Source organism: Oculina patagonica, chromosome 14, assembly GCF_052425735.1.
Source record: "Oculina patagonica isolate OP01 chromosome 14, crgOcupat, whole genome shotgun sequence".
Classification (NCBI taxonomy): domain Eukaryota; kingdom Metazoa; phylum Cnidaria; class Anthozoa; order Scleractinia; family Oculinidae; genus Oculina; species Oculina patagonica.
In genome coordinates, this window is record NC_135771.1 from 11623752 (window position 1) to 11651059 (window position 27308).

Genomic DNA, 27308 nt, shown 5'->3' on the forward strand with positions numbered 1-27308 from the left:
TGATAAAAAAATCGCATTAGGTAACAGAGAGTTTAACTTGACTGGGAAAACAACATGCTGTTGTTTAGAGTGAGGTGTTAAATTATCAATTGAAGAACTTTGTTAACATTTTCGTTGGAAGAAAAAAACGCGTAAATAAATATACGAAAAAAATACATATATACCTTGCAAAGAAAACTCGGGTATAATTAAAGCGATTGCTACAAAGTCTTTACGTTATAGAAGTTTAAAACTCGATATTCTGTAAAATAAAACAGGAATTTAATTTTGACTAAAGCAGCATGAAATTAAATAAGATTTTGACATGTCCGCGTCGGGCACCGTTACGCGTTTTCTCAAATGAATTTGCAAGCGCTTTCGTTTCTTGGGAATTTAATTTTAAATTCAAAAATTCGCTGTCATTTCTTTTGTTGTTGCCAGCTGACTGCCTGAGGGAGTAAAACAAAACAACAATGCCTAACTGATGATATTATCAGAGCGGCTGGCAGCAAGTGGCTCACGACTTGACCTAACGGAAAGCGTTCGCTCATCAAAACATTGAATACATTAGGTGTTGCAATTTCAAGCCGTCGATTTTCTTCTTCTGAGAACACAAGTCCTTTGGTGAATAAGGATTTACTTCGAGTGTGGCCTTCCCGTGTGGATTAAGGAGCGACAGACTGAAAACATTAATTATATTTTGGCTTCGACCAATTCAGACCTGCGTGCTTTCGAAAAATAAGGTAAGGTCAAAATTTAAGCCGTACGTTTCCCAAAGAAGGATGCCATTTTGTGGCTTAATTTTTACACTATTCGAAATGAACTAGAAAGTAAAATTTGTAGACTACACCGCAACAGAGTACAACTTGTAACAAATAAAATGAAATTTTTGATAAAATATGCATTTAGACCGAACCATATGTGTATGGCTTGAAAAAATAAACATTTTGGCGAGGCGAAAATAATAAATTTACACAAACGCGAAATACATTTTGCCGATTTCGAGTCCTGAATATGCGATCTAAATTGTAAATAACAACATTTCTCTTATTTCATTTCGCAGCTTTCAAATTTTTGAAAGTTTTAACTGGCCGACGCGAAAGGAAAATACTGTAGCCATAACACATTCAGGACATTTCGAGCCGCGATTTGAATAAAAACAGAACTCTTTGTATAAAATTTATCGCCAGACTTGCAAACATCACTTGGTACTATTCTGCCGACCACTAATTCGTTATGCGATTTTGTTTTCAACGAAGATCTGTTTATCTTCGAATTACATCATTTTCAAAATATCTTGCTAAACGCAAACGCGTATCATCCTTTAAATATAAAGGGAGCGATAGAACTCTTGCTAAATTGTGAAAATGGATTGTTCAAACAATGGAGGGATTCGCATGGTCGCTTTGAATATTACCATCAATTTATCAGTCTACAACAGTCTACGACCATATTCGATTTTGTTTTCATATATAATTGCTGGGAAAATACGTCACTGTTTCCGATAAGCCTTGAAAGATACAGTAATATTTCCTACCGCCGGTTGTTCGAATGAATTAATTGTTTCGAGGCGCTGCAATTTTTTTTAATAAAAAAAAGCTTTCTAACGTGCACTGAAATGGTTTTCACTGCGTCCATTTTGTCTTTTACGCCTGAAAGTTGACTTTGATGGATAGGTGTCAGATTAGAGTATATATCATCTTATTTTTATTTGGTTCCCTAGTATTTAAGTGTTCAATTGAACAAATGGAATCGTCTAAATATCAGAACCTGTGGGATTTAATGGGCAAATTGTTTGTCAAGATCTTTAGAAAACAAAGAACGAACAATCGATCTAATTTATCGTATTTTAACAATGTCTGACACGAAAAACAATGTCTTTTTGCACGTTCTGTAACATTCCGGGTTTTTTTTTTCAAAATACATGATTGCGTAGTAGACAGTTTGATACAATTTGCATTTTAAAATTGTACGTCGTATTATAGTTCCGCAGGTGGCTACAAATAGAATAAACGAGATGAAAAATATTGTTTTCTTTCTTGGCTTGACATTGTAATTACGTCTTACTGTTAAGTTTTATTTCATCAACACTTTTGGCTTTTCTTTCGTCTCTTTTATTTCTAGGATATGGAATTAAAGGAACTGAATCCGAAAATAAATGTAATTCACGATGCCGCACTTATCTCACAAAGGTTTAAAATGGAACATTTATTATTTCTTTTGAAATTTACGAGTATTTGATCTCTCGTTATTGCTATTAAAATGGATATCTTTTGTTAGATATATTTTGCTAATAAGCCCACAGTTAAAAACAGGTTTCTCGCCAGTTAAGGAAGATTTCTGAAATTTTCATTGTCTATAAATATTAATGTATGTGCCGCGAAGTGCGCAACTTCCAAGTTTTAAATTTTTCATCCATTTGTATTTTGCGGTTAAAAATTGTATCGAAAACATGTTTAAATATTCCATTCATTTGTATGTAAAGTTTCCTGAGGAAGTCAAAAGAATCAAAAGATCTTTTTTTAACGGACAGCTATCCGGCGTACAAAACAAAAAAACAATACTTGTAAGCTTCACATTTTATGAACGTATTGCAAAATGACCACAGGTCTATTTGCAGTTCAAAAAATGGCGCGTGCCGTTGACTAAATGGCGCGTGCCGTTGCCGTGGTTTCGACTCGTCCATCTTCCTTACATATTTGAATCAAGAGAATAAAAGAAATAATTTAATGATAAATATTTAATCGAAATGTCAAATTAAGGAAATGTAAAGAGTTCGTGCATTTAGAGATCTACGTTGCGAAGACGAAAAATGCAAGCAAATAAACATGTTTTTCGCAAAAGGGAAGGAACTGCCAAATTTGGACTGGACTAGTGGAATACCAGAAATGGGGAAAAGCAACTCCATTGTACGGGATGTCTTCAGGGTATATTATTTTAATGACTGTTTGACAGCAAGCAAGTAAAATGCACGTAATCGCTTGTTTTATTGGCTAGAAGTTTAAACAGGAAGCAAAAAGTTGCCAGAAATATCGTGCCAAAAATAACTATTAAGCACTATTACGATGTTCGGGTGATTCGGATCTCCTAAGCCTCTGTATGCAGTGTATGACTGACACGAGAAGGAAATTCTGAGAAAAAAAGGTGCAAATATTGACATTATACTGCAAAGTTTTGAAGGTAAGTGTATCAGCGAACTTTACCTACCTTCTTGAAAATTGCGTCTTCCGGTTATTTCTCGATTATGGAAAAAATATTTCGCTGTATCTGCTTAGCATGGAGTAGAAGAGATGTTTTACCTTTACTTTCGTAAAGGTCCACTTCAATTCCACGTTATTTTCCAAGCATCTCACTTTCTAAAGATCACATTCTCGGTAATTACTTACCTAGTTCCTAGGCCTCTATTTTCGTCGCGGTCAACTCGTTTCGGGTCACGTGGTCCTAGCGAAATGCACCCCGGATACGTCACTATACGTCACCGAAATGAGAAGTGACGTCAGTAATACCGTGAAGGCCTGGTACAAAAAGCCGTACAGGAACTAGGCATGGTAATAAGTTAAAAGAGCTCTGCGAGTACAATGCATTTCATTTCCGGATTATAAGACCTCCCCCCTGTTTTTTTTATCAGCTTTGTTTTTAATTACTTTCTATCAAATAGTTCATTGTCAGCGGATTGTTCTTTCAAAGCCCGTTGTGAGAATTCTGTGGCACATCAAGGCAGTACCCCATACAATGACTGATGGTTTTCTCAATTCTCCCTTCTTTTCTGCTTGACAATGTAAAGGCATTGTAAGGAGATATTATCTTTTGATCGCTTCAGCGTGTTTTATTTTAAACCCAGCGTGTGTTATTTTCCTATATGCGACCTGCTGTTTCTAACTGCGTTTAAATGCATGTTCAATATTTCGACTGGAATTTAATTTCTAAAATTGCGTGCGTTTTCTGGGAAAAAGTATTCCCTACCCATACACATTTATGCAAATTCAAATAGCAGGGTTAAAAAAGGATCGGGTTTACAGTGACATGCCATTTATTGTGGTTAAAGTTATTGTAATTTGTGGCAAGTAGAGAAGTGAGATTAAATTTGGCATGATCCTCCTCCCACACACAATTTAAGTTAATAATGCTTCGTTTTGCCTTGTTATTTTTCAAGACTTAAGAGGATTTGTGGCAATTATAAAGCTTTCGGTGGATTGTAAGATTTACTATTTCAGCAAGATTTTCCGGGTTTCCTGTCAGACTCGCCTGAAATTTTCGTTGCTATTTAGATGACATTGTTATCTATCGCTCTCGGTGTTTTTGTTTTTGGAACGAAAATAATTGATGTAAAAAAAGCTTGGTGTAAATATGAGTTTAAATCATTCACGACTGTAGAGAAAAGTGTTGTATTTTGACTGAGAATCTTTGGCGCGTTTAAAGCATTTCCTCGCACTTTCGATTCATTTGTCTTACACATGCAATTTCCCTCGGTGAAAAGTAAGATAAAGTTGCTATTCACATTTCTACTAAGAAAACATTTTGAGTAGATTTTCAATAGATATTGTTCTCTTGTTATTCTATCAGACCACCTCAAAGAAATTTCATCACTTAATTTACATTTAGCTTCGACAGAAAACAAATCATAGCTTCTGCGAGAAAACCTTAATGATTTTTAATGTAATTCCTTCATTTAATGTATTTTCTTTAATTCATTTCCCACCTAAGGCCGAAGATATACTACCTCTAGTATTCAATTTTTCAGACATTTGTTTGGCGTTATTAAAAAAACGTTTTGCATACCGGATTTCAACTTAAAAATAAGCTCACTTCGGTTTATTACGAATTATGGGCTGCAAATCTTCAAAAAAAATTAATTCACTTTCAATTTTAAAGTACAAGAAATATAATTTCAGTAAAGAAGCTTTATATTGTTATAATGTTTTATGAACTGATGTGGTTTTTGCTTCTGCTTTTGAAACGGAAACAAATCTACATTTAAAATCGCGGCTAATAATTTGGGGCCGTCTTGCTTCTTATACAAAAGGGGTGGGTGGTGTTTTTATATTTAAACTGTAGATTTGATTCAAACCTATTCTATAATTTAAACATACTTAGATTTAGCTGTGGAATAGTTAAAATAACATGAGAAAATACACGGTAGCCCCCAAGGGGCTCTGTTCTGTTATTTGTCTTTCTTGGTACCGACGACGAATTTACTGCATGAAATTTCGAGGCAGAGTTAATAGCCCTTATGCATGTTTACGTCAGACTGGCTTGTTTCACCACCAAGCCTCGCTTTCGAAATGAAAACTTCCCTTAGCAGCAAGGATGAAAAGAATACCCACGTGAAAACGGCATGAAGGTGGCAGAACTTTGAGAATAATTCGCGTAAACGAGGCTTGGTGGTGAATTTTGAGCATATGACGTTATCACGCATAAGGCCTATTCGAAAACATGTCTTAATGACCCAGATTTATAGAAAATCTACGAATAGCCAAAGCTTCATTCACTTTCAAAACAGCTATAAACGAGTGAAGAGAATTCAAATCAAAATTTAATCGAATAAAACTCTGGAAAATTCACCGAAACCCATTTATCATGTTTTGGAAACCAGACTAAAGTGTCAAGTTTGCATATAGTCAATCGAATACATTATCAGAAACATTTTGCCATTACTTCAATGCGAAAGTGTACCGACTTATTAATACAGTCCTTACACCAAATACACTTTATTGTCGCCAATAACTTGATTGGTTCGTTAACACATTAGTTTCAGAAACTTAATTTTTTGGATGTTGCTTAGGAAGCCTAAATTTATGCTTATTATCATTTATGAAAGAATCTGTTTAGGTTAACTTGGAAATATGCAGGTTCTTTCTCGCAGGTTTTTGTCTATGTATAATTTCCGTTATATACAGCGAACGTCATATATAGAAATGAAAATTTTAAATGTAAGAGCAAAATTAACCCTCTCTGTAAACAGTTAAGGAAACGTCTACTCTTTCGACAAGGTGATGTTGAATTATTTGGAATATAATGTCTAAATTCAAAATTTAACGAGACAAGGGAGAAATGACATTTACTTGCAAAAGTAGCAGAAAAAGAGAAAAGATTCTCGCTTTTAAATGTCCCGCTCTGCACCATTCTGGATTTTATGACGTGCAATGGTTGCCGCTATTGTTTGAAAGTGTGAAACAATAACTGAGCAACCATCAGACCATTATACATGCTATAAAATCCAAAATGGCGCCGCGCGGGAAATTTAAAGGCCATATTTTTTCCATTTATTATTTCGACTCAATGATATTTCAACCTTATCCTGAAAAATTTGAAATTAGACAATCAAAAAAATTCAACTTGTCATAAAAGTGGAGGGTCCCTTTAAGAAACACATTCATCCGGGATATCACAAATTTTAAATCCTTTCTGGCCCTTATCTCCGAAACTTAAAACTGAATCGATACGAAAAGTTTAAGGTTAAAAGGTAATTATATGTAATGTTTTTATTTATGTCTAGGAATATGTGAAAAGAAAACTTTTGTAGGATTAATTAACACGTTAGATTTTAGACTTCTGATGACGTCATATGAAAGAAAATACTGCGTCACAATAAACCAATCTGATTGGCTGAATTTAGTTATTTGCCTTCTTAGCAGCAAGTCATGTAATAAATATTGTTATTATTATAAACTGAAGTGTATTCAACTGTAATGCTGCTTTCTCTTAATTCTTTTCAACGTTCACTCGACTTTTAAGGGGCGGAGTAGGTCTTTAAGTAATTGCATGTCTTAATTATGAAGTGCAATCCTCGTCTTACGCCGTGTAATAAATATCGGTATTCATATATCGGACGGTCAATAAGATTTTAAAGCGATAACTGTCAAATATATTTGCATGTTTTTACAAGAACGTTTGCTCAAGCTACAAACACATGTGCTCGGCTTATTTTTCTTTGGATTGAAGGTTGTTGAAATAAATTAAGTATTCCGTAGGAGTTTTTGACGTGTGTTAAGACTTCCTTGTTCGAATCTTTGGGATATTTTAGCCACATTTACACGCAAATATAAATTTCATCGGACTTATACGAATTTTGTTAAACAACACTGAAAAAATAACGTACAATGTCAGTTTCCGATCCAAACTTAAAGTTTGAATTGGATCAAAGTTAGCATATGTTGTGCATATAAATTTTAAATTACTGTCTAAACATTTAAAAGTTTCATTCCAAATTCATTTTTAAAGACAATCGATTTGCAGCTTATCAGGACCTTTTTTCGAACTCAGTTTGAACGTTTCATAATATTTTGCTGATCATCTGAATTCATAAATAAAATATAGCGACAAAATATTTTCTCATTTATAAAGTGAGATTTGCTAAAGCATCGTTATTCCTTGAAAAAAATATATCACTTCATGCATAATGTTGCGCTGTCATTTCATAAATATTAATGAAAACCCGTTATTTTGACCAAGAAATTTTGCAAACACTTCCTGCGCTGCGATCGCGGAATTTTTAGTCATCCGACGAAAAGTTTGTGGCTTCGTTACGAACTATAAAGTTAATTTTCGAAATTTGGCTAATTCAGGCTTAGTATTTTCACCTGATACAAGAAACTCAAACATGTTGATATAAAGAGAGGCTATCTGACTCCATTCAAAGACAATTAAGTCGGTTTTCTAGGCCAGAAAGTGTAGCCAATTCGGCCAATAACACCTTTACTTCAATGCTTTGGTAAATCTATAGATTTCAGCGGTCGATGACTTCGCTAATGACATTATCTTTATAAATCATGTAACTCTTGCGAGCTAAAAAAATTCTGTGGCTTGTTTTTTTCCACAGGACTTGAAAAACCATTGATCAGATCTTTCGCTTGGATACTGGGGAAGTGGTCAAAAAATATTCACATTACGTGGTTAAATATTTGAAGGTGAGAGAAATTAAAGTTGTTTTAAAAATGCATGCTTAAATTTTAGCACAAACAAGTGCAGTAAATAGTTAGAAATTCGAGTATATGACAGAAGGTTCCCCGACTCGAGATGTATTTTTACCGAGACGTTTGCAGCGAAATGGACCAGTTTTCGCAAAGTGAGAAAGTCGTAATGGCTAATTCGCGAATGTACAGAAAGATGCCGATATAATTTTCGGTTGATCTAGCTACACAAATTTTGATCTTAATTTTAAACACACGCGTCGCCATATTTGCTCTCCATATTCAGGGATTTCAAGTAACTAAGAACGATCAACAATCCTTACAAAATATGACACAAATTATATATATATATATATTTTTCGTTTGAATGTAAATCATATATAAGATCATCACTCTTTAGTTTAAAATCATTCGCCCTCTTTCAGATAATTTTATTTCGAAGGCTCCACTCCACGCCAGCTGTGTATTTATATACATTTCAACGATTTTTTTCCATGTAATATTTTTAGCCGGCGGATTATAATCGAATAATGATTTAGGGGCTTTTGCCAAAACCCGTAAAATCCTTTATTATTCACAATAACCTTTCCGTCCATCCGGCCAAAAATTGTTTATTCAAACACATAATTAGACCTGAGTTTATTGATTGCACGGTGCAAACTTGAACAAACGCTCATTCTACGCGCTAGTCAGTATTGTGTTTATAGCAAAGAAATGGCAAATACACAACTTAGGCCTATTTTTTCAAAGAAAAACGAAAATTGGAAAGAAGTGTTTCGATGAAGGAGCGGTAATATAAATAATATATGAAATGAGAATTTTTTGCATTTATCCTTGTTAATACTCGCTCTCTAGAATTCGTGAAATTGAAGCATTCGCGAACAGCTTATGCGCGAAGACAATCTGTTCACTTTTTTTCTTGATATTTATTTAATTCAAATTTTCTAGCTTACAAACAGTTCGCCTATAGTGCCTTTTGTGGCAAATGCTTAATTTTTTCTCTACTGGAGACAGCAAAATGTAAAGTCGCCGCTGGAAGACGATTATGCTCGCAGCTGGTGTATATCAGAAGCGTGAAAGATGAAGGTTCATGCATTTACATATAACATTCAAAGAAAAGATGACCGTTTTATTTGTGCGGTAGGTTTGAAATAATTACACAAAAGATGTTCCCTCCGCTGGACTCCATTGTTTCCTGCGTAATGGTTTGCTTAAAGTAAACATTTTTTATAAGAAATAGAGCAATTCAGTTCAACCGTTTTTCAGTTAAGTTTTTTAATCCAAAAGAAAAACGCGTTGCTGTCTTGCGAAGAGATCTATGGCGAAGACAGGAGGCTTAAAATGTCTTTTACTCAGTGGCAATTTTTGTATGTTCGTTCTTGTTCAGCGTGCATATGTTTCGTCGGCAGCGGCCTAAGTTAAAGCATCAAGAAAGAGCAATTAACACCAGGCGAATTCGAAATCCGAAGCGGTGAGATTCTAAAAAGGCGAGACCCCCCTTTCTCGCTTCGCATCTATTAAAATCGCTTGACCTCACGTTCAAAGAAAAATTGGATGTTTTTGCATTAGCACTAAGGTTGGTTATTGCTGTTGTTGCTGTTGTTGTTGCTGCTGTTTTTTTTTTTTTCCTTTTTTCCTTTTCTCTCTTTTTTTGGCTTCATTTAAATAAGGAGATATTATGGCGAGCCGTTTTGTCAGTCAATTTCCAGTTGAAAATTCTAAATCGTTGATAATTATTTTAAAAATGATAATGCTAAATATTTATCTAGCACGAGTATCCTAGCGTCAAAGGCGATTACAGCGGAAATCTACTTCTACTGGAAAATTCCCAAGGACACAGTTTAAAAAAAGAGTTAAGCTCTATATTCAAGAATAATATTGTTTCTGGACATTTTTAGTAAACGCCCGTTCTATGCCGAGAAGCGGTGAAACTCAGTGCAAGATAGAAACCCTAAGATCATCGATCTTATTGAACAAGAATATTGAGAAGCTTGAGAAGCTTAAAATCGGGCGCTTTGCCTTGAAAGGCAGGGTTCAGTACAGCAGAAACCACGAAGCAGTTACTTAAGTAGCACTCAGTCCGACTGTGTTTGTGTAAGTCACAGGGCTTGCATGAGCTGTATTAGTGTGCATAATATAATATCTAGAACGTTGTCGAGATTGCATTATTACTTAATGACATGATGGTTTCAATTTATAAATGTATCTCACAAAATACAAATAAACGATTGAAGTAGACGACTAGACAATGTAAAGTTTTAAGACTTAGCAAAGTGCAGTGTATTGGTAATACTGTAAGGTGCGGTTTCACCTGAAGGTCGTGTGCTTTTCGGTATTTTCCAGGCATTGCACTTTGATGGGACAGTACTACAACTGTTTACCGGGGAACTACTATTGTCAAGAAAATGATCACAACTTGTTGATGAATGATTGAACATTTGTTTCATACCATTACTGTAATAGCAATTGATGAAGGCTTTTAGTCCTGAACCAAAGTATAAGGACTGGGAAATACTGAAACCCATTATCAGCCACCTTAAACGGAAATATCTTGTTGGTGTTTCAAGGAATCCAAGGAAACTTCACTCATCCCATGTATCTATGTATTGCGGTATTTTGTCATTTTTTGAGTGATTTTTGGGGATGTTTGGCAGGTGATAGTTTTTTTAAAAGAATTAGTAAAATTTAGACAACTAAGAAATATTGAAAATTTAATGTGAATTTAACATTGGAATTTGAAGTTAGAAATTGGCAGACGGACACCAAACAGTCCCGTGACATCCTGGAGTGTTTTTGCATGGGGGTCAACTGTGTGATGATGTTTCCATTTTTTTCTTCAATCCCCACTGATAAAGAACTTTTGTTGGTGTTATGTTGGTGTTATCACATGTCAAGCCTTTAACAAGGTATGAAAGAACACAAGGATTTAAATTATTCTGGTGCTCAATTTTTGCGTAACTAAAATTAATGTTACTCAAATTCCTGATGGATTCTGTCTTAAACTGTTACGAGCTTAGTATTTCCAAATTATTGCATTGTAATGTAAGGCAAGACAAGACATGCCTTGGTTCTTATGTAATTCTCTTAAAAACACATAAGATATTGACTATAATTTTGTCTGTGCTATGGCAATTCACAGTGGGGTGGTCTTGATGTGTCTTTAACTTGTAGACTGGACTGGACTAGTAAAACGCGGACTAGTAAAACGCGGACTTGTAAAACGCCTCTAGACACTTCGAATTCCTTGGCCACAATCATCTTACGGCTCTCTTCAATACATAATGTCTCAAAAAAACAGTAACCTCAGAAAGAAGTCAGAAGCAAATAAGGTCGAAAGACCGAATTTGAACATATAACGGCAAATGTTCTAATGTCACGAACGTAGGAGTCGTGTAGGCCCGTCACCTTTATTTACCACATACTGCCCCCAAATTAAAACAGTACCCTCAGAAAGAAGTCAGAAGCAAATAAGGTCGAAAGACCGAATTTAAACATTTAACGGCAAATATTCTAATGTCACGAACGTAGGAGTCGTGTAGGCCCGTCACCTTTATTTACGATTGACTGTTGATTTCTGGACGGGCCCCGTTCTACCTCGTGCGAGCAATACAAACGACTGCACTCAACAGACGTCAAGTAGTGGAAAGAAAGAAACATATGCACACAACTCATAGCATCAATCCCGTTGTTTTAGTAGGGGTTTGCAGAACGAACATGTGCTATACTGCAAAAACATCTCCACGCTAAAACAGACCATAGAGTGCTCAAAAAAGCTAGAAATATGCCGTCGAAGAAACACACAAGAGCTTCAAACACAAATTGTTTCGCTCGCTAAACCGTTTAGTTTTATCCGATTTACAAGCGCTTGTTTTACAAGTCCGCGTTCTACAAGTCCGTGCTTAACAAGCCCTCGTTTTACAAGTCCGCGTCTTACAAGTCCGCGTTTTACTAGTCCTCGTTTTACAAGTCCGCGTTTTACTAGTCCGCGTTTTACTAGTCCGCCTTTTACAAGTCCGCGTTTTACCTGAGTCCGCGTTTTACTAGTCCTTGTTTTACAAGTCCGCGTTTTACTAGTCCGCGTTATACTAGTCCGCGTCTTACAAGTCCGCGTTTTACTAGTCCGCGTTTTACTAGTCCAGTCCAGTCCTCGAAATACAGTATGCCAAAACTCCCCGCCCTCTAAAGATAAGTCCTTGACGGTTCTTGTCGTTTTTCGGTGCCTATTCATCTTCGGCATCTTTCTCATCCACCTCTCGTTCTGTCCTGTGTTTGTCATCACACGAAAGAAAAGCTGATTCTCAAAAAATCTGCCACAAAAGGAAATTGACAAAAACAATATGAAAACCATATATCGAAAGTTTCTTATTCTAAAATTTTATCATACGTCTTAATTCAGAGCTACAAAGAAGTTCCTCCTTTTGAGTTATTGATACTGTTCTTACAGTACCCTCTTTCCACTAGCGAAATTTTACAAAATTCCTTCGCGGCGAAAAGGTAGCGCGAATCCAGAACAGACTCCAATCGAGAGTGGGTTAATTCTAGATTACTATTAATTAACTATTACAACATTCATTTTTAAAATAGTTTCCCAAGCCGACTAAGCTAACTAAACGTCGAGTGTATCTTTCAGTAAACAAAACATGCCGTTATGACGCCGGAAATCCAGCTCACGCATACTATACCCCGTGACTCACGCAAACCTCCGACTTACGTGCTACTACAGTCATTCCTTTCTAAACATTTTTTTTTGACCACCACCGTACCTTTCTACCCAAAAAACTCATGAAACCGCCCGGTTTTAACCTGTTTTAACCTTTCAAAAATTAGAGCGTTCGAAACTAAATAAGATCCGTAATCACAAACAACATACAGCCGTTTACCAGCACTCTTTAAAACTCCTGAAACCCTTCAAAATCAGGCAAAATAAATCTTTGAAATAACCTTTATCAATGTTTCTTATTTTTTATTCAGTTCTATAAAATGCCTTTCATACACTACTGTCAAACAAAAATTTCAATTTCCTCAAAGTTTCAAGACAAAAGAATAACAAATATTTCGTGCACAATGTAATTTGATTAAGCCAATATTATCACGTCTAAAAATACTTCAAGCAATTCAGTGAAAACCCGTTTTTTTTTCGTATCAACGAAAACCACTTTCGAATAATCAATACATGAAAATAACAATAAGATCAAAAGGAAGAAAGGAACCTTTCTAATTATTTGAAGACTTTCAAAGCCGTGATATTATGCATCCAATCCGCGATAAAATTTAATTACAACAAAATCCAAGTTCTCATTTTGAATTCCATTTTTTTCAGTTGATACCTTTATCCAACTTGTGAAAAATTCCATTCAAGTTCCTATTAATACTGTACATTCCCAATGTTTTGCTCAGGTCTTCAGAAGCGTCTTACTAACCAAATCTAAAATAATTCCAAAACATGCTGTACAAACATTCTACTCTTTGTGACAAACGACTTGACGACCAATTGTTCAGAAATGAAAATCGACACAGTTCTTGCTAAATAAAAAAAAAGTTTTACGGCGGAGTCAGGCTCAAAAAATATACCGCAAGATCACACCCCCATTCATAGTCAGAAACCAGCAAACCATCTAGTTTGCTAAAAAAGACACTGCGTGACATCAATGACGTTACCTTTTTCATTTACAAAAATAACTTTAACTTGTCAAAGTAAGTGCAATTTCACAATGGTGAATATCAGTACAGTATGGGGCCCAGTTCTCGGCCGGGTCCAGTTCTCGGCCACTTTGTGTTTAACGCGTTTTTTCACACTCCAGTTGAATCAAAAGAAAAAGGTATTTCCTTCAAACGATAGACTGATTCATGTGCTTTAAGTATCTTGAGTTTGATCGTTCAATTCGATATAGAAAGCTCACACGTCGAGTTTACGCGGAGGTAGGTGAATTTGCATTCCCGAAAAAGTTGTTTGTTTACGGCTCCAAATTCATGGATGTAGTTAAATTCGTATTTTATCCAAAAGCCCCCACCATACGAGCTAATTTTTGGCATGTGAAACGTAGAATAATTCAGCTTTCTGCTTTAGTTAACTTTTCGTTGAACCGTTGTATTTTTTGGTCTTAATTTACTTCGAAATTTTTTCTTGCGACGTTTGCGTATTTGCCAGTTCTCGGCCACCCTGCTCGCTATCACAGCTTAGCGCTTGGTTTTTAATATAATTTCATCTGCTGCTGCCAGAATGAAAGAAATAAATGTTTTAAAAATAAAGTTCAATCTTTTTCTGTGAATTTTTCAGTGAATCAGTCAATTTAAAAAAAAAAAATTAAAAAATTGACCCCAACCTCGGCCCCGGCCCCGACCCGAGTCGGCGTTTTACCGACACCCACGTTGAATGGTTTACTTGTAAAACGCGACAGTTTGTCTAGACAAACTTGAATGTTTTACACGTGAGAAAACGCAAAAAAAGTTTGCCTTTCACGGTCGCTCCAAAAATGAAAATGGTAGTATATATATTTATTTGCAGGCTGGGATTTGTATTTAACGAGTCAAAAACGTCAATGTTGATTTCCACAGTATTTTGTTTTGATAAATAGTTTGCAAAGGGAAACTTGAATGAAGCTGAAATAAGCTTTATATGTACTTCGGTCGCCTGCACAAGGCACAATATTCCGAGAATTAATTTGACTGTTTTTAAATAAAGCATCTCATTTTCTTGAATGGCGATAAGTAGTATTCGAGTTTGGAGAAAAGTAGCAGAGAAGCAAGGCGTTTGAAAGGATAAATCGAGTCTGTAAAGCGCCGACTTGCAGTTAACCGCAATGGCGTGAAATCAGTGCGAATACACAAACAACGATTGACAAACCACGGTCATAAAACTATAACTTCACTTTGTCAATATGGAGAATGAATACTCGCCTTTTGGAGAACTTCAAGGCCTTCAATTCCACTGCTTATTTTCCCTTTCAAAAATCGGTTTGTGAGCAACTACATCGATTTTGGAGAGCAAAACTGTCATGGGTTCGTTCGTCTCGCCGCGAAATGAAACTGACGAAAGCGTTACCGTGGCCTGTGGGAAGAGATAGGAGAACCTTGCCCGCGCTGTGAACCAATCAGAAGAACCCTTTGAGAAAAAATAATTTTAATTATTTTTTATTTTTTTATTTTTTTGAATTTTATTTTATTTATTGAATTTTTTTTTTTGCCATCCGCCGTCCGCCGTCCGTCGTCCGCCGTCCGCCGTCCGCCATCCGCCGTCCGCATCCGCCGTCCGTATCCGCACCTTACAGAGTCCCATTACTAAGCATAGTAATGCAAAACCAAAGCAAACGCAATTTACTTTCGACACTCAAGTGAAAACCGCTCTATAACTGTTCCCATCCCACTAACTGTTCAAAACCCACGGAGTTCTGTTGTTTTCCCGTGGCACGTTGCGGACCATGACCAAGTTTTCAGCAAAATCGCTGGCTCAGTAGTCTAGTTTTCGACGGTAAAATCAAAACATTCTTGTTAAAAAAATAAATCATCTCTGCCTCACTCTTTCGGCAATTAATTACAAAGCTGATAAACGTATATCTGATTTTCCATTTCACTTTACAAGAGCTAGTAGTAGTTATCGTCAAATGTCGCAAATTCGATTTTTTGAGAGGAAAAATTCTTAACACTCCTTAGCGCTGGTGAACAGTGATTGCGCAACATGGATGGGATTTCCAGAAACATACCAAAAAAGTGGAGCACTTCATTACCCAATCAAATTCAAAGATTTGTAGTGAATGACATTTTAGATGGTTAAGAAGAACAAAAAAGCATTGATGCACACCGGCAAACGCGCCGGGCCACATTGTCATATGCTTTAGTTGGGATATGACCTGCACTCGAGAATATCGTGTCTTGCTATTTTTACAGACACACTTTAAGCCTGCTCAGTACTATAAACAATAAAACACAGATCAGCCGATTCACCGCTGTTTACGTCATAACGACCGTCGGCTATCCTTTTCCCGCCATTCGCTTTCTGCTGATGACGTCAGCAAGCGGCTGTCATCCCAAATCAAAGTTTATTTCGCTACACTACTCGCAAAAATTAAGCTAATCTGAGCAAGAGTTGGCGGAAATTGGCCGTTTTCTCGTCGTTTCACTTCTTTAGAAGCCCGTTTGGAGTTTGGATTATGAAAGCACATCAGGCAAATGCGGTTCGGCAAAAGGTTGGTTGAAGTATCTCGATTATTTAGACCTTTCTTTCTTACTAGTATTTATTACTGTACGAATAGGACTGGACATGATAGTTTGCACCAAACGAAAAAGAATCCATTTTATTTAGACGGTAAGCATTTACTATACAGCCTTTATCATTTCGATTATTATTTTCTGATCACTTTGCATTCCTTGCCGCCGTTTATTTGTCCATGCCAAATATTATCACAGCACACTGACATTTTACGTTGGTTACACTAAAGATCTTCGACCGGCGTGGATTTCAAAAGTGCTCGGCATACTGGCGTAGACACCGGCTTACGATCGTAGTCGGTGTTTTTTTTACTGGCGTACATATGACTTATTTTAGGTTAGAATAAAAGAGAACCTTGGCGTAGACTTTTAAAAACTTGGCGTTTCTTTAGCGTGGGATGTACGCGGAATAAAGAAGAATAAAAACCTATAAAGACCATCTTGCTATTAAAATATCATGAATGGGTCTTCTGTTCATTCGCATCAGTTTATAATTTATTCAAGGTTCTCATGGGTTTTCCGTCTAAAATTTAGATCTGTGAGCTATTTTAAGCTAACCTTAAAGCAAATCTAATCGAAACAATTTGCGGAAAAATTTTGCGGCTCTCCCTTTGAATTTAACAAGCTTACAAAAATGTTTAGTTTTTTCGTACTTTAGTTCTATTTTGCGGTCAAGGATGAAATTTCCAGCTGGTTTGAGGGTGAAATAATTTGAACCCCTACCGCAATGGTCTCTCGCTGTCTTTTATCATTGCTGTTCTACATTTAGACAAATTAGAAAAACCCGCCTCCGCAGCAATTATTTTATATTATGCTTGTAACCTTTTGTGTTTAGAAAAAATTCAGCACTTAATCTTGGCGGGAATCGTAGGCTTATGTAATGATTGTTTGTCATTTATAACTTCAGAAACGCCTTCTGACCTCAGTACCTCAGAAACTACAAATTGAAAGATAATCTCTAAAAAAACAACACCAACCACAACGACACGATTTAGTTAATTCAACTCTTTCTTATAATCTGGATTAAAAAGAGAAATCGGTCGAAAAAAAGTACTGAAAAAGTGTAATTGTCTACGGTTCATAAGGTCTTGAGTTAATCGAAAAAATGGAATTTCGTTCCGGCCATTGAAATAAATTATTTATTTCATGCGTTTTAGCCTGTAAAGATGAACATGTCTATTCACACGTTTGATACGCAAGAATCGTGTAAAGCCGCTTTAATAAGATAATCCAAAACGTTTGGATCTGTCGAGATTGATTATTAAAAAATATAAGCTAAAGTTGATGTTGCTGTTATAGAAGGGGCCTTTTTGCTGAAGTGCGAAAAAGAATTTTATATTTAGCCGAATTCAAGCTGCGCATCGATGGCTCAAACAATGAAGCTTGCATTTGGCTTTTATTCAACGATTCCCGAATGAAACTGAAATGAGATTGTTGCAACAAAACTTTCAACACTGGATAAAGAAAATTCGGTGAATCTGAAACAAAATGAGATTTGCGCGCGAAGCCAGACCGAGGCTGCGTTTTACGGCTTCAAATTAGCACAGTTCGTGACAGTTACATGACATTGCAACGCGCTGGAGTTTTTTTTCACTTGAGTGTCGAGAGTAGTTCGCATTTGCTTTGGTTTTGCACTACTACGCTTAGTGATTGTTTTAAAAAACACGTGCCTCTCTCTCAACCAATCAGAAGTAAAACTTAAATCAATCGTGACTCGCTCGCACGCGTTTTCCCGCGCTTCACGCCGGCTGTGTGTGTTTGACTCAAGTTTTGATTGGTTCACTGGATTGTTTGCGTCCTTTGTGATTGGCCAGAGTGATTACTTTGGTTTTGGTTTTATGACACTAGTAAAAAAAACACTCTAACACGATAAAGATTTATCCGTTTTACGCAGGGATCTGGGAACAATAATAATTTGAAGCGCCGCCAATTTTTTTCAATTAAAGTGGCGAACGTAGAAGAATCAATAAAAAAGAGGCCAGATACCAATTTGATATTGATCATGAATGCTTCACTCCACAATTTGCCCATTTAGCATCTTTTGTGCAAAACACCAATCGTTTTGAAAAAGATGCGGTTACTCCGCTTACGTGGTACATGAAACTAACTAGTACCTTACGTCTCGAAAGCGCTCCGCTTTTAATTTGCTAGATGTGGTTTCATTAATTATCTCATCCTCGCCGTGTGAACGGAAGGCGAAACCGCAAAAGATGCAGGTGTAAATGAAATTGTGTCCGTGTAAAGGCAGCCTGAAAAAAAGCCCGACTTCAGTCTCGTCGCCCGCTGTGATTGGTCATTACTTGCGCGCGAAAAGTCATAACCAAGCAACAACCAATCAGATCTCTGCCCGCGTGTGCGTGTGATTCCGAGGGCACACGGGCAGATCGATAGCGGCGAGGGATTACACCAGCGCTTCCTTATATTATAGTACTGGCCCTGAAGAAGACTAGCTCTGCTAGTTGAAATATTGGCCAATAAATCTTGCCCTCCTGCCGTTGTACCAGCCTTGCAATCAATTTGCTTTCGAGTTCCTATACCTTACTCGAGCTTCTTTCATGAGGTAGTCAGTCTTTCATGAGGTAGAGGTTCGAAACTCTCTCGGCTTTTACTTTCGAGCTCTCAAGATCACTTTCAAGCTTTTTGGAAAAGTGCAAAACAATTGGTTTCTTTGGCATTTGAGAGTGACCGAGAGTCACTGTTCAAATCAGTCAAATCGCTCATCTCTAAATTTTTATTAGAACGTTCAATGTATCCGCTTGTAAATTTACATAAAGAAAAATTGGTTACAGATGTCTCGACTTACTGAAAAAGTAGAAAAGAATTTAATTTGTCGGAAGCGAAGTCTAGAAGTTTTAATTTTAATGACGTCATCTGCCAAGCGCCAATTACGCAAGAAGAGCAAAAGATAACAACGCATATTTTATCGAATCTAAGGTCAAACTTTTCCTTTATTGCGCCAACTGATGCTATCCACCGCATGCTGTGAAGTAATAGTTTCATCCGAATAGCGGACTCGTGAGGAATTGCGAATGCCTACCTAGTAGGTACAGGCAGAACGTAAAGCAGGGTTACTGAAGGGATAAGGTATAGATTTTTCTTGTTAATTTTAAAAGTCATGCTAAGGTTTAAATGGCCGTTGACTTCTCAGCTCATATTTCCTTCGAATTTTTATCACATTTGGGATTCCCATCGTTCATTCAAATTGTGATTGATCTTGTTCAGTTGAGAGCTTTTCGTCTTGTCTTTTTTAACGCTTTTTGTGTTTTCTTAATGTAGTTTAAGGTAATCGTCAGGCTAAATAGAATCTGAAGATTGCGCGCAACCAATATATCGCTGTCTACAATGATCGTTTGTCTACCGAGCTTAAGACACTTCATGCCAAGAACCATATAATGTGGGTAGTCGACCCTGATATGAAAAATAATTGGGCAAGGTCAAGGTCTCTGCGTGCAACATTGCAGCAGCGAATATCGGGTTTTCCGGTTTTCTATTTCTCAGATGCCATAAGATCATAGATTAACTGCCTTGAAATCTGAAGTTTTATACAGCATTTATTGACATGCACTGCAAAATTCCGGTTACCTACTGTAAGTGAACAGACTTTCCTCGTTGCAAAACGAACGTGAATTTGTAAGGACCACCGTGACAAAATAGAAGTTCCAGATCCTCTCATCTCACTGGAGAAGATCTCATCAGCTATAACTAAATATAAAACGTACGACAACGTACTGCCTTTCGAAATATTGAAATTCAAAATAAGTACCAAACCGTTAAATCAGCCTTGCAATTTTTTTCCTCGTTGCGCACTATTCGACCCAACAATTTCCATGCTGATGGCCACTCACCTTCATCGGCAATCAGTATTGAAATCGGTTTAGAGATCGAACCCGTGTAGCCTGATTGGTTTTACTTGCGCGCAAAAATTCAGACAAGATAAAATTCAGTTCAAGATAGTATACGCAGCAAGCTATTAGTGAGCGTTTTACTGGGGACGCGCGGGGCGGAAAAAGAGCGCCAGTAAACTGATAATATTTACGTCATTCAAAACCTTAACAGTTGTTGTTTATTTAGCAGTTTAAAAGTCAGAATTGTCCTTCCATTTCCGCTCAATGAGCCACACTGTTGCGCTGAAAACACCCCTAAAAGTGTGGCCCAATTTAATTTTCACCCCTAAAAGGTGCAAATTCTAAAATAAAAAATTTATTGGCATTGGCAATTTGATGGCTGGATGGTAGTAACAAATGCGTTACTACGCTTATCAGTTGGGTATGCAACGAGGGAGGTTTCCCGCCCAAGTTTTACCGTTTACACTCTGCTGTTGTCAGGAGCGACAGAGCTAGTTTTCATTGCAATTTTTTTTCCATTGCAATTGGAAACGTCTTGTGCTATTAGCGTCAGCGGCAGTCTGTCGCACTTTTCAGTGAGTCAACTTTCTCGCGAAGGGACTGCTGACGTCAATAGCACTAGACATTTCCAATGGAAACTAGCTCTGTCACCCCTGATAACAGCAGAGTTTTACGGTAAAACTTGAGCGGGAAACCTCCCTCGTTGCATACTCAACTGATAAGCGTAGTTTCGCCCGCCATTTTTCAGATCGATAACCTAAAAGGCCTCTAAAAGGTACCGCAACAATACTAGCAGCACTAGCAGCGGTCATCAGTTTAAGTTTTAGGACCCTTAAAGCTGTACCAATCCACAATATTTTACGCCTTAAAACGTACGACAAGCACCGCCCTCATTATAATAGGGGAATTCCCCCCTCTTTGGGCATATTTGCTTTTCAATAGCTTTTCAGTTAGTGACTTTTTAAAGTAATTAAGTCATTCTGCAAAATTTTCTGAAACATTTTTTTAGACTTTTGACGTAGGTGGAATGAATGAATGAATGAATGAATGATATAGGTGCTTATATAGCGCATTTACAAAGCTCAATGCGCTTCACAATTAGAATTTATGGAGTGAGACCGGACATCAGCATATCAGACGCCTTTGGCAGCCGCTATCCGTCCATGTGTATGATCTCACCCCACCACCCAACCCATAGAATAGAACAGACCACAACACCGGGAATTACATGCCCTACTCTTATTTACGATGAGAGTGTGGGTTCTTTAACGTCCCCTGCTAACTATAACACTGAAGAAGCAGGAGACGGGACCTACGGTTTATCGTCCTTATCCGAGAAGACTAGAACGTCTAACCATTTGCAGATGTAATTAAAAAGGCAGCACGTTCTCCCCACTGTCACCCTTACAAGCAAATGAAAATCTATACCGAAACGAGAAGCTACACGCAGAAGGTCAAAATTACTCAGTAGCTGCGCAAAGTTTCGTCTTGGCTGCAAAATTCATAAAATCACACTCTTCTCAATTTGTAGCACGAAGCAAAACCGCTGATATATTATTCGCGAGCGAGGCAAGTAGTAGTCTACAAGACAGACGATTTAGCGAAGATACAACGCTTATCAGTTGAGTATGCAACAAGGGAAGTTTCGTGCCCAAGTTTTACCATTAACACTCTGCTGTTGTCAGGGGCGACAGAGCTAGTTTCCATTGGAAACGTCTCGTGCTATTGACGTGAGCAGTCCTGTTCCTGCGAATCCCTGAAAAGTGTAACAAACTGCTGAATTGCACGAGATGTGTCTAATGGGAACAAGCGCTGTCGCCCCTGACAACAGTAGAGTTTTAACAGTAAAGTTCGGGCGCGAAACTTCCCTCGTTGCATACTCAACTGATAAGCGTGGTATTTAAAAAGGCCGAAAGCAGAGCGCGAGTTGGTAGACACGGACTCCCATCTCGTGTTTCGCGCTAGCCGTTCGCTCTCGCTCCCTGTGCTGCAGACTACACCTAGGTGGTTGTTTTGGTTGAAATTTGTAAATAGCGCGCAACATTTCAGGAGACTTCGCCACACGCTGCTAGCAAAATGGCGATGGAAGTTCGATAAGTAACCGGCCGAAATGAATGAGTAACATTTTAGCGCTTAGAAAAGTTGAGCCGAAAACAGATTTAGAAACAAATAAATCGTCGTGATTGGGTTAAAGATCAGACATCCAGAGGAGAGGAGGAATTGGCAGATAATTGTGCAACGTCATTGCACGCCGACTATTGCCCGGCGGTCGCGGATAGTGGACACTCGTTGAAATTACTGCCCGCAATGAATGCGCGCCCTTCGGGGGCGGACACGCCGTGCAATTCAGAAATTGAGCGCCATATATTGTCCTAATGAATAACCAGGAAGTACATGGGACATTTTCAAATGCTTGGGATTCAAATTTTGTTGCCTAGCCACGTAAACGTATACTCTCTTAAAGAAAATTTTACGGATTCGAAAAATTCTTCCACTCGTGCAATTTTCAACATAGTGTGTTTTAAAAAAGGTTTAACGGTACAGCTACCCAAATTTGGCCCTGTTCTTCTCATTTTTGGAATGAGATTTCAAGATTCAACGATATTTCTGCGACCAACTATTTGGTTACTGTATGCCCTTCACGCAATTCTTAGTGGAATTTTCATACTGCCGGGACAATGTTTAAGATGGAAAGAGAAAACATTACAGTAGACTCTTTCTTAACGGACACCTCCATAAGACGGACACCAAGTGACGGTCCCTGCCGTTTTTAAGTCATTTTACTGTAACCAAACTCCCTATAAGACTAACCTCCGCTCAGGCATTCCTTTTTTTTTTCGAAAGGGAGAGGGAAAAAAGAACTCCCTAAGTGATACTGATGTAGGGAGGGAGGGCATGATCTCAGGTTACCATAAGACGGACACCTCTCTAAGACGGACAACGGACACTTTAATAAAATCATAAACCGACGCTTGAGAAGTGTTTTTTTTTATCGTGCTTCTTTAGTGAAAATACTTACAAACTTCGCAAAGTTAGTCAGTACTTTAAGGGGGATACGTGTATACCACAAACAATGACGCTTTAACGGATTACCGGCTTCATTGCTTACGTAAATGGACACTAAAGAGGTCGTTCTCTACTTACAGTATTACAGTTTGTAGAAGGTCTCAATTTTGCTTTAAAAAGCAAATACGGTTCTTTTATTATTTTAGTCTTGTTGCAGTTACCAAAGGTTTGTTGCATTGTGCAAAGGTTTACGTTTTTATTTCAAAATTACTGGTGTCATGTTACCTCGACTCTCTACAGAGCGGAAACCTCTCTAAGGACGGACGGCAGCCGGTCCCGAGGTGTCCGTTGGGTTTTTTTGGTTACTTTCTATAAACTGTATTTGAAGTTAAATGACTTGGATTTCAGTTGTATTAGCCAGTTTTAGTTTGCTACTTGCTAAATTTCTCTGTTACCTAATCATGGCGATCGTTTTCCTTTCTCATCGTTATTTTCACAAACACCATGGAATCAAATGTGACCTCAGGAGTGTTCACAATTTGCTCACGAGAGACACACCATATTCTACTTTAGTAGAAACTCATCCGTGTTCTACTGGAAATCCACGAATTTGATTGGTTCTCCCATTGTTTTATATTTAAGGGACTAACACAGTAAGGGTTCAACTCTCTCAACTCTCCGAAAGTTTTTTTTTTTTTTTTTTTTTTTTTTTATTTTTTTTAAAACAGCTAAAGTCCGTCTTAGAGAGGTGTCCGCCTTGTAGTTTAGAGTCGTTTTTTAAAGGTAACACGACACCAGTAATTCTGTGATAATAATAGCTTAAACCTTTGCATCAATGCAAAATCCTGTGCTAACTGCAACAAGACTTTTTCAAAATAATAAAATGGACCATATTTGCCATTGTTAAAAAGCTAAAAATTGAGAGCTTCTACGCAAACTTTAAAACTGTTAGTAGAAAACGGTACCTCTTTAGTGTCCATACACGTGAGGCAGAAAGGTGACGTGTTTTTGGTTAGTAAGCTCTGGTATACACGCATCCTTGGGTCGCTGACTAACTTTGCTTTAGGTCGATACGAAGGCTGGAAGTATTTCGCGCGTAATAAAACATGATAAAAGACACTTCTCAAGTGTCCGTTAATGATTTCAAAGTGTTGCCGATTGTTTTCCGTCAGTTAGAGAGGTGTCTGCAGTCTTATAGGGATTTTTTGGTTACAAATGTGGAAAATGACTGAAAAACAGATGGGACTTTTTTCGTTGCTACTCAGAGTGTCCGTCTTATGGAGGTGTCTGTCTTAAGCAGAAGGTGTCCGCGCATTTAAGCAGAGAACTGATTCGCCACCTTAAACGTAGAGTGTTTCTGTCGAGGAACTATCGGCTGATAGTTGCCCCGCGGAAATATGACGTTCTTAAAACAAATATTAGCCCGAGAAGCGAAGCTTCGAGGGCAAATATGCTAGTTTTAAGAACATCAAATTTCTAAGGGGCAACTATCAGACCGATATAGTTCGGAGGCAAAAACACCCTATCGTTTTTATTGTTCACCACTAAATTTTTTTCCGCGCGTCCATTCAAAAACGAGCATCTTGAATTATTTTTTACCTTTTTGGATGAAAGTCTTGAAAGCCGAAGTTTTAACAAACAAAACAAAACCAGACAAGAAACCCACTAAATGCAGTGAATTTGGTGTTTTTTTTTGCCTGTAGACCCGCTTGTTTTAAAAAAAAAATTCCACAGACGACTACTATCCTCGGCTGCGCCTCGTTGACTATTCGCTCATGGAAAATTTGGGCTCGTAGTCTAATTGTTGTAACCGATCGTTGTATGCAACACTTGCTAACTAAAGAAAAACTGTTTTGGAATCAGTTTTGAATTAAGAGTTATGCATCCAATAGTCTTTAGTGCAGAACTTGTTGGCTTGACTGAGAGGAAAAAACAAAGACCCGGAGAAATTGTGGTTTTGAGAGGGTTCTCAGCAAAGCATTCAACTTGACCCGCTGTCGCATTCCTCAGATAGCGCAACGTCAATTGCGATTTGATGGTCGTTGAACTTTGATATCTGACCTAATTATTTCGAAACTGTCATTTGTGTTTCCAAGTACGTGCTAACACGAACCGCTTGAAGCAATATCAAGCCATTAATTTTCAAATTAGCTTGTTTTCGCCTTTCGCTGTGTTGTCACTAAAACACGATCTCAAACACGATCGAATCGAGACCCGGAGCTGAATGCAGTAAAAATTCTGGCCGGTGAGTTCTTTCTCTCAATCCTTCAGTTTAGCGGATGAGAAAAATCCTTTACAGTTGTAAAGTTCTTTCCAAATAAGTGAAGCCTGTAATTTTGAAATTCTTTTAATATCATATTTTGGTCAGTTGAAACAGGCACACTAGATGGAGTGAGGTCCAATTTTAGAGGCCTCACGAATGGTTTTTAAAATACTTTTAAAATCATTAGTTACTATTTTCCAACTATCTGCAGATATGAGGAAAAAAGTCTCCTTGCCTCGCGAAATGACAACACACACATTTAAAACCACTGTTTAATTATTTTAGGAGAGAAAGAAAATCTTCATTTATTGCCAAGTAGCTCGTTTTTTTTATTAACTAATTTTTGCGTTTTAATTCGCGGACAGTTTCTCAAACTTGTTGAAGTCGGCAGTGCATACCTCGTATAAATAGTTTCGCAGTCGTTTCTTAATATACCTTCATTCACGTATAAATTTATCATATTGAAACTATAGTGTAAGAGTAAAAAAAAAAACAAACAAAAAAAACAAACAAACAAAACCAAAACCAAAACAAAAAAGGAACAAACAGAACAAGCCGTTTTCACTTACATAGATTAAGTAACACAAGTAAATTATAAACAATGACGCAAAACGAAAAAATCCAAAAGTTATACTGGTATTAAAAGAGTTGAGAAAAAAAATGAATGAAAGTAAGCGGACGGAACTGACGAAATATAGCGAAACCGGAAAGAGATCGATAAGGTTTTAGCTCAATACAGAAAGATCTCTTAATTTGATAGTATGAAAATAATGCCAATTGCGAAAAACACGACAGCATATTTATTTTCATGGAGTGGAAAAAAATAATTTTGTAAAATTAGCGGACCGCGCGTGCATGCTCGGAGAATTTTTACAAAATAATTGCCATTTTTGAGACCGCACTTTCATGTTTTTGCATATCGTTTTATTTACATTTTGGCTAATGTCTATGTTTTTCATCACAATGGGTTTAATGCTGTAATCCTCGCTGAATGGCAGAAATTATTATGGTTAAGAGTGTTGTTTATAGTTTGCGGCGTAATAAACTCTATGCATAAGTAGGCGACAATTCCATACAATATCACTTTTCTCTGTGCGCAAAAAGTACATCAATGAAGAAACGATTTCTGTCGATTTTGATACTCTAAACACAAACAGTTCAACTTATTTACTTTTATTTTCAATGCAGTACTTGCTGTTGAGATAAGCTCCAATACGGCACGACTTTAAATGCGAAATTTACATAATCGAACATTGTTACGGAAATTTGAGAAGTGGATGAAAATTAAAATGATGAGTTCTTGACCCATCGCGAGACGACTATCTTTCTTTTTCGGTTATCAAGATCAAAAGATATCCGAGGTTAGGTGTCGATGGTTTAATTTTTTCCTGCGGTTCTTTTCTTTCTAAATGGGCGAAGAAAATGAAATTAACAAACACGCCGGCTGTCTTGTGTTTTTAACCACGTTCCAACCTCCATTCATATGTTAATGCATAATGCCACCTCTGGCCTCAAGTGATGTCATGCGTGCATCAAATCGCTGTCTAAATTAGTCGAGAGAGCAAGAGAGCGCGAAAGGACTTTGCAAAAGTGCTCCGGAAATTCGGCCATAATGATTGCCAAATTCTTCCTCTTCTGGCTGTCTGTAGCAAGGCTTTCATTGGAACAGCTATTTACGCATTTTGATTTATACGATGCGATTCACATTTTGTTCCTAGGAGCGTTGGGAATTTGTTTGAGATTCATTCAGTGTGGGTCATCATGGAACGCTAACAAGAAGGTCCGATCAAGTCTTCGATCACCTTCCATTTCTCCTGGGAGTAAAAAACGTGGATCCGTTTCTTTTGCTGCCGGGACGAAGTTTTATCCCATACAGAGCTACAGTCCGGTAGGTTAAGCGTTGTTTGATTGTAGATAAGTGGGGCAGATAGTTTAATAGATCGCTTTATACTAAAAGACAGCTCTATGCCCGAGGCATAAACTGACAGCGCGCGCTAAACTGACAGCAGAATCTTTGTCGACCGTTTGTACACAACCAGCTGGAAGCGTATTGAATATGCTGAATATATCCCGGGGCCCTTGATACTCTTGGTAAACAGT

General features: G+C 37.4%; 1 protein-coding gene across 4 annotated transcripts in view; it reads left to right on the top strand.

Annotated features, from left to right (window-relative positions):
- The first annotated feature begins 7661 nt into the window (after positions 1 to 7661).
- LOC144637499 (3',5'-cyclic-AMP phosphodiesterase 4C-like) overlaps positions 7662 to 27308 on the top strand; it is a 52043-nt gene continuing 32396 nt past the window's right edge. For 2 of the 4 annotated variants that reach the window (XM_078496562.1, XM_078496564.1), the window contains exons 1-2: positions 15919 to 16072; positions 26927 to 27096. Coding sequence is in view for 1 of the 4 variants with exons in the window: in XM_078496561.1 (XP_078352687.1) it covers positions 26821 to 27096 (276 nt within the window). In the remaining 3 variants the exon portion in view is untranslated. Of the gene's footprint in view, positions 7691 to 7798; positions 7887 to 15918; positions 16073 to 26778; positions 27097 to 27308 lie in introns of those variants that run through there. The other 2 variants (XM_078496563.1, XM_078496561.1) reach the window with 2 other exon arrangements.